Source organism: Galeopterus variegatus, unplaced genomic scaffold (genome assembly GCF_000696425.1).
Source record: "Galeopterus variegatus unplaced genomic scaffold, G_variegatus-3.0.2 Scaffold2265, whole genome shotgun sequence".
NCBI lineage: Eukaryota > Metazoa > Chordata > Mammalia > Dermoptera > Cynocephalidae > Galeopterus > Galeopterus variegatus.
In genome coordinates, this window is record NW_007728376.1 from 151,664 (window position 1) to 160,599 (window position 8,936).

Here is an 8,936-nt window from a genome sequence, read left to right on the forward strand (position 1 = left end):
AAAAGCCATGCCCCCTTATTAATAGTTACCAGTCTTGAATGGAAAACCGAACATTCACTCTGTGGGGTATACAGGGGGAAGGGCCTTACCAGCTTTCACCTCGGTGATGGAAAATGGTGGGCAGGGGCTGCCTTTTCCAAACAGTTCTTGAGTGAGTGCACAGACACTTATTTGCAGTGAGCAGACATGGGGAGTGGGGGAAGAACTCTCAAGGCAACGAGGCTCAGGCTCCCGGGCCCTTCTCAGATCCAGTCTAGGTTCCTCTGCTCCCTTCTACCTCTGAAGGCCCTAAGAACCGACCTTTTCTTCTCTCTGCTTTGTATTAGCACCAATTACTCCATCCTCTGGGGGATTCCTCTCTTCCCCAAGTTACCCATGGAGTGGAAAGGGCTGAGAGAGGCTACAAACACATGTATTATTATCTGTAACTAAGACCATTAAATGAGAACAGCTTTCAATACCTACCAAACTATCAAAATACTCCCTGGCACTTCTCCAGAACTAAAATGAGCCTGAATACATGAGAGTAAGAGCTCCTCTTCCCCATCTCCTCAGTACCATTACCCAACTTTCCTAGCTAATGACAGCTATGAGTCAGATGTACCATTATTTATTTCCCAAATGACTTAAAGCAAAGCATTACTAAGGCAAAAAGACTTAATTTTTATAGACTGGCAACAGTTGGGAGATTGACAAATTGCTGAAGGAACAGAAATGAGGAAACTCATGTTCTCTTGCAGAAAAGTTTGTTACTCTAACATGAACAGTCAACAGAATATAAACTAATTAAGAGACTATGTTTTTAAAACAAGTACTCTGGACAATTACAGAAAGTAATGTTTTTGTAAACCATGCTTTAAATAAACAATTTTTAAAACAATACACAGTTGCTCAGCTTTGCTCTTCAAGTTTTTCACTACATCTAAAAACTGGCAAGTTTTCTACACAGTGACGTAAAGTAAGCACAACAGTTCAAACAGGCATCCATTTCGGAAGAGTAGTCAATTACACAATTGACAATTTTAACAATTATAATAGTTCTGAAATGGCAAATAAAAATTCTGAATGATGATTAGACACTGGATCCTACTGTGCAAAGTACTAATGTTGTAACAGAGGAACAGGTATTGCTTATTTCTGGGCTGACGTGGAAACAGAGTATCAGTAATCTAGGCCTAACGTCAATGAGCATTAATTGGAAATTTATCTATGTACTTCCTTTACAGTCCTATACTCTCCTATTGCAGTTCTATGTACAAATTTGAAAAAAAAATGTGCAACAAGTTTATACAGGAGGGATTTTCACTAAATCTTGAGAAAAATAACTATGGTATCATTGTTCAATAAAGAAAGGTAAATGTATCTAATTACACTCTTGATAACTGGAAACATGAATTGCTATGGTAGGAAATTCTTAAGAAAAACTCCCCAAATTCCAAAATAATCCTATGCCACCATCTGAAATGTTCTAATCAGTTCCAAAATTGCAGCATACTAGCAAATAAGGTACTTATATCAAAATGAAATAAATTGCTAAGATTCTAGCTAAGTAACTTTTATGACCATCTAAAATTAAGTTTTAACCTTATAACTTTAGCAATACATATGGAACACTTACATTCAATCATACAGATTGTAATCCATTTAATCTTGTAAAACACTATGTAACAAAAGTATGGGAATGAGCACACTGGCAAATCAGTATGCTCTCACCAACTCTACAACTGTAATAAATTTAATACTGTAAACACACACTGAACACATTAGAGCACTGCGGAAAGAGTTCAGCTGCTTTAACAAGTCATATTATAATTTTTATGAGCTAAGAGAGTAGAGGCAAATGGAATTCTTAGAACATCAATTAAAAATAGATTTTTAAAGAAAAAGGTCCCAATTCTTTCTTATATACACACAAAAGTTCATCATACAGCAAATGCTGAATTTATACACTGGAGTTTCTGGTAGCAACTACACATTTAGAATTAAAATAAACAGAGCTGTCGCACTGATCCGAGACAGACTGCTCAAGTCTGTGCAGGATGGAACACAGCTGCGCAGGAGCTGCTGCCTGCACTCTCATTGCTGCTTCTCAAAGGCAAAAACCAAGTAAAGACCTAAAAAGTTTGAAAAACACAAAAGTTTAGTTTCTCATATCCTCAGGGTAAACAAAACAATATTCTCAATCCTGTTCATAATTTGGTGAAAATTCTTAGGCTCTTAAGCAGCATTTTTTTTTCTTTTTTGGACAGCTGGCCAGGATCTGAATTAAGCAGCTTTTAAAGAGGAAAAAAATCCCATTAATTCTAAGAATTTCTCTCTTATTTGTGTCATACCAAGGCAGATATGGGGTCATACTCATATATGTATACTAGAAAACAAATACCCACCTACATCAATAGTTCTAAAAACAGTTTGAGGTTTAAAAAAACAAAAACAAAAACTGAAAGTATAAAAAAGCAAAGAGAACTAAAACTAAAAACATCTTACTGCTCAAATCTTTTTTACCTGGAGTGAGGATAAGTAGATAGAATAATTGCACTACAATGGCAGTGATAGTCTAAGTTTTCAATTCAGAAAAACGTTTTTTTAAAAACTAATAAGTATAAGGAACATATATAACATGACACATTAAAATTTATCCAATTATCCAATCATTGTGTCGTAGGGCCTGGTAAGGAAATTGAGCCAAAAGCCACATGACAATCGATACTTAAAATACCTGAACAAGTGATGAATCCCGAAAACATTACAAGGATATTCAGGGCATACTCTAGGATACTCAACAGTGACTCAAGATACAGGCATGTAAGTTGGAGGCCCTGCTCCTTAAGCTGACTTTGGAGGATAGACTGCACAGCAGGAATGCCACACTGTTGCTCACAAAACACTACTGTGGTCATGCCACTCTCCTGCTCTAAAGTTTTCAGGTTTTAATGATCACTTTGAAAGAGAATCTTTGAAATTGTCAGTTAACCTACACTGATGATATACTCACTTGTAGCTTCCCATTCTGATTTACTTAAAGTTCCCTAAAATAAAAAATTAAAAAAAGAAAGAGAAAAAAAGATTGATTTAGATTCAAGAAGTAAACATATGCTTATTTTTCAATAAGGGACAGAGGTGGCCAAAAAACTTCACTGTAACCATACATACAATTTACTGTTAATAGTACCGTGATCTGAACACATAAAAGAAGTCAATGAGATTAACTTTTAATGACGTCTTCTCACTATTTTTGCCCTCCCGTCATATTCTCTAATCTACTGATTCTCAATCAAAGGGTGAATGTGTGTAAAAATGGTATTAGTGTGTATGTATGTATCTAACTAGAATAAGCATCTGTATTTTTAACTTGAAAAATGAAAAACAGAAGCCTATCTTGAAACATCAAATAGCACTGGAGGAGAAAATAAAACTTTTGTGTTTTTCCAAAGGAATCACAAAATAAAGTACATATAATACAAAAAAAATAAATTATATTTAAATAGGTGTATTGAAAAGCATCTCAATACAGTAATATATGTGCTCACTTTGCACATGCCACTGACTAACAAGACATAGTGGCAGTTCTAGTAATAAATGTAATTTTTAAAAAGTGATGAATGTAAACAATATTCTAAGATTAGCAGAAATGTGTTATGAAATATCTGTAAGTGCTACGTATAAGAAAGTCAGAGCTACAGCTAATATCACTGTGGTATTGTTGCATTCTTAATCAAAAACAACAACAACGACAACAAAAAACAAAGCCACTGCATTAAAAAAAAAAAAGTAGACTTTCTCACAGAAGTTAGTGAAAATGAAGATGTAATTTTTTCCTGTTTAAATCCATGAAACCCTGAATTCTACCTGTGCAATGCTGTGAGTCAGCAGTGCCTAGGTTAGCGGGGAAACTTGCAGACCAAGCCCTATCCTTACTACCTCAAATATAGCACTCTATTCTCAGTTCACTAAAATAAATTTTATTGCATATTCTTTGGTTATAAAAAGTCAACATAACTTAGAGGAAATAGCTATCATACATCTGTAATTCAGTGGGCCCAAGTACTGTAGACAACTGAAATAAACACCTAAGTCCCCATATAATGCATGTTTTTTTCCTTTCCCATTTGCTAGGGAAATAGCTATCATACATCTGACTATAATTCAGTGGGCCCAAGTACTGTAAACAACTGAAATAAACACCTAAGTCCCCATATAATGCATGTTTTTTTCCTTTCCCATTTGCTACAAAATACTTTAAAAAATGAAATCTTACCAAAGGTAACCTTACTTGACTGTTCTTCATGTACTTTGCTGCATGTTCATAGTCATCCACCTTCTCAGAGGCAAGTTTAGAATTCTCGTTTGCAGGATACAGCTGGGGAAGCAAATGAAATGTCTAGTTCAGACATTACACTGAAATTTACAATTCAGAAGTAAACACAATAAATTACTGAGATAAAATAATTAGGGGAATAATTCCTAAGTATTACTTCAAGACTGCAAACTACACATACTTTTGAAATATAAAAAAAAGGGTAGAGGGTATCCTCTCTTAAAGCAGCAATAGCAATAGCTGCTTTAATGGTCAACTTTTATCACAATTTTAGAATATTTACAGCTGGACTAAAACTGGTGATAACATAATTTAATCACCACTGGGATATGGTGCAACAAACACTTGCATCTTCTTGACTGCTAATCAAGGGCTTTTTCTATTACAATACCAAGCTTAATGAAGGTGTTATCCATACAACTAATGAATACTAATATCATGGCAATTTAATAGCCATGGAAAGCATAAACAGCAACTAGAAATAATACAAATGAAAAGGTCAAGTCCACAGAGAACCCTGTTTAAGATAACAAAGATGAAAGTTCAAGAAGATAAGGAAAAGAATCCAGTCTCCAAAATATAGGCAGTTCCCATATTTACGTAAGAATCTGAGAAGGGTCAGAAATAAATGCTGTTTTTTTAAGGATACACTGGTCAAATGATTATTCAAATTGCCTCAAGCACTATTTTTAATCCAGTTAAAGTAATATCTCTTCATACTATTAAGTATTTTGCCTTTTAGTACATGTAAATCAAAACATAAATTACATAAAACTCACACATTGACAGCCAACTGATTTTTGACAAGGGTGCCAAAAATATACACTGGGGAAAGGACAGCCTCTTCAATAAACGGTGCTGGGCTCACTTGGGAGAGCTCGGTGCTGATAACACCAAGGTCAAGGGTTCAGATCCCCTTACCGGCCAGCACCAAAATACATACAAAAGATTAAACTTAAAGAAAACACACACGCACACAAAGATTAAAATTAGATCCCTATCTCTCACCATAAACAAAAATCAACTCAAAATGGATCAAAGACCTAAATTTAAGACCCGAAACTATGAACCTACTAGAGAAAAATATAGGGGAAATGCTATACACAATGGGAGTGGTCAGCACTTTTTTTGAGAGAAACTGCAAAGGCACAAGCAAGTGAAACAAAATTACACAAATGGGACTACACTGAACTGAAAAGCTTCTGCACAGCAAGGGACACTATCAACAAAGTGAAGAGACAACCTACAGAATTACACTGAACTGAAAAGCTTCTGCATAGCAAGGGACACTATCAACAAAGTGAAGAGACAACCTACAGAATGGAAGAAAGTGTTTGCCAACTACACATCAGAAAAGGAGCTAATTTCCAGAATATATATCTGGAACTCACCCAAACTCAACAGCAAAAAACAAATAACTCAATTAAAAAATGAGCAAAGGACCTGAACGTTTTTCAAAGAAAGACATATAAATGGCCAACAAGCACATGAAAAAGTTCTCAAAATCACTACTCATCAGGGAAATGCAAATTAAAACCACAATGAGATATCATCTCACTCCAGTTAGGATGGCTATTAAGAACAAGACAGAAAATAACAAATACTGGTGAGGATGCAGAGAAAAGGGAACCCTCCTGCATTGGTAGTGAGAATGTAAATTGGTACAACCATTGTGGAAAACAGAGAACTACAAACAGATCTACTGTATAATCCAGTTATCCTATTACTGGGTATATACCCCAAAGAAAGACATCAAAAAGACACCTGCACTCCCATGTTCATTGCAGCACTATTCACAATAGCCAAGAGATAGAATCAACCTAAATGCCCATCAAGAGATGAATGAATAAAAAACTGGTATATATACACAATGGAATACTATCATTTGCAGTGACATGGATGGAACTAGAAACCATCATGTTAAGTGAAGCAAGTCAGGCACAGAAAGACAAATACCACATGATCTCACTCCTATGTGTAATCTTAAAAAAAAAATGGTTCTCATAGAAGTAGAGAGAAGAATAATGGTTATCAGAGGCTGGGACGGGAGGTGGCCTGAGGAAGGAGAAGTGGTGGACTAATAGGTACAAAACTATACCATCTACCCTAAGTGAATCATTGTGCAGTATATGCACGTGTGGAAACACGCTGTACTCCACAAATATGTACAAGTAAATGTTAAAAAAAAAAAAACCCAGCCAAACACACCCAACCATAAATCACATAAAATATTTAATAGAATAACCATCTATTCTACAAAGGTTATATATTCTTTTAATATATTCCGTTGTCTTATTGTAATAAACCAACTAGCAAGGAACCACTTTAAACCTAGATCTCTCTAATAAACTTTGAAGAAAAGGATCCACGAATGTCCACCTGCTATTTTCTGTTCCCCTTTTCTTTATAAATATCCTACTGCAAGCTCAGGCATTGGAAATCAAGCTATTTACTTGCTGTTTAGAAAGTCTTCAGGAATTTGAGACTTCCATATTGTCAGCATTAGCAACTTTACTTTTTATACTATTCTAACACAAAGGATATAAAGAGATGATACCAACTACGTTTTTTTTAACTTTCCCACATGTTGTAGTTTCACCATATCACAAAGCTTCAGAACTTTATTTTGAATGATTGCCAAATTACTGTTTTAAATTTGTTCTTCAATTTATCAGTGTACAGTTCCTCCGTGTGATTATCTGCCTATCATTGGACAACTATTTTCTTCCCTCTATTAATCATGTTAAAAGACCAATCAATACATGATCATAAAACTGCAAATTTTTCATAACTTTCCAAAACATCCTAGTGTCTCCTCTTAAAGGAGTTACTTTTGCAGAAGTTTTGCCAGAATAAGTTCATTGGTTTGGGGGGAAAAAAAAGGGTGTCAGCACTATGGAACATCTCCTCCTTCTTCCTTCTCTCTGCTACAATGCTCCAGGAAAGCAGAGAAAAGTTTTACTAGTCCTATTGATGAAACCCTGGGCCAGCTGAAGGCTGAATGCTTCAGGAATAAGACTTTTTATGGCAAATATCAAGAAACAGATCCATTTAAACCTTTGACCTGGACTACAGTAGCAGCATCCCGACTGATCTCCCCACCTCTAGTCTCAATATCCCTCCAGACCATCCTCCATAATGCCCCCAAAGTAACATCCTAACTCTCATTGGGTCATGTCCTCTCCTGTTCCAAGTCCTTTATAGGCCCACAGAAGTGAGTTGGCCAAGAAGTAGAAAAAAACCACAGGACTTTTTAAAACTCCATGCTACTACTGCTCATGTCCCCAGACACCCATGGTGATAGGTCATATCCTCAAGGGCAGTACTGGGAGAGAAGATGAGACAATCAGTGTGCTGATGAGATATGGAAGTTATCAGTACTTCCTCAAACTTCCCTGCTCCCTCACGCTTCTCTGCCTTTACCCGACAGTTCCAAATTACTAATGTAACCAAAGGGCATTGTTGTAAGGAAGTGGTTCTCAACTGGGGGAGATTTTGCCCACCAGGGGACCTTTGGCAATGTCTAGAGACTCTTTTTTGGCTGTCACAACTGGGGTACAGGGGTGCTACTGGCAGGCACCAAGTGGGTAGAGGCCAGGGATGTTACTGAATACCCTGCAATGCGCAGAACAGCATCACGCAACGGAGAATTATCCAGTCCAGACTGTTAATAGTCCCAAGGTTGAGAATCCTATTTTTAAGCAGTACTGTCTAAAAGCAGAATTTGGTAATGACATTATTCCTTCAGTCATCAAATATTTATCGAACACCCCCCCCCCACAAAAAGTTTCCGTATCAAGCTCTGTCCTAGGTGCTAAAGAATCTAGAGCAATTATAAATAATCTGTGCAACATGCATAACTATTTAGTGTCCAAATTGGCATGGAAAGGATCTCAAAAACAGCCAAACATGTTCACCATGACCTGGAATTTTTACACCTTCTCTAAATACTTACCTCCAGGGCCTGCATTCGTTTTAACAGCATTTTATTTTCACTGTTCTTAATCTTTTCTTCGTAGAATTCCAGAAATGTTTTTTTGTAGACTAGTTTCATATTGTACTTCTTGGCCATTCTGTCCAAAAAAGATTACTTAATGTAAAGGCTTCCAAAATGTTCATAATTCCCCAATAGCTTACTTTTGCACAACAGTGACATCTTCTGGGCTTAACTAAAAAACCTACCATTTCCTTCATAAACTCACAGTAGAGTATGGCAAAATAAATTAACAGTAACATAGTAATAAGCATGCCTATAAAGAAACATGCATTCTAAATTTCAGTGGGTTGCAGGTAGCTCTCTACCAGAGTAACAAATAAGCCAAGAAATAAAATGAAAGACAGTTGCAGAGGCTGTGAGATGGGGAAGATGAGCAATGAGGAACATTTTCCTATCAAGTCCATTTTACTTGATCCCTCACAGCAGCACTAAACAGCTACCAACTTCCTTCTTTTTTTTTTTTTTTTTTCCCTTTTTGTCTTTTTCCGTGTCCGGCAACGGATCGCAACCCTCAGTGTCGCGCCCGTACCGGACCGGGACCGGCAACGGGATCGCAACCCTCGGTGTTGCCCCCGCGCCTCGCTCAGCCAGTGAGCGGGAACCGGTCTGTATGTGGGATCC

The 8,936-nt window shown here is 36.7% G+C and overlaps 1 protein-coding gene across 2 annotated transcripts in view; it reads right to left on the reverse strand.

Moving 5' to 3' along the window:
* Positions 1 to 594: 594 nt before the first annotated feature.
* RNMT (RNA (guanine-7-) methyltransferase) overlaps positions 595 to 8,936 on the reverse strand; it is a 26,077-nt gene continuing 17,735 nt past the window's right edge. For both annotated transcript variants that reach the window (XM_008581103.1, XM_008581102.1), the window contains 4 exons: positions 8,274 to 8,391; positions 4,259 to 4,360; positions 2,996 to 3,029; positions 595 to 2,114 (listed from right to left, as the gene is read on the reverse strand). In XM_008581103.1, coding sequence (XP_008579325.1) covers positions 2,077 to 2,114; positions 2,996 to 3,029; positions 4,259 to 4,360; positions 8,274 to 8,391 — 292 coding nt within the window. In that variant the 3' untranslated portion in view covers positions 595 to 2,076. The remainder of the gene's footprint in view (positions 2,115 to 2,995; positions 3,030 to 4,258; positions 4,361 to 8,273; positions 8,392 to 8,936) is intronic.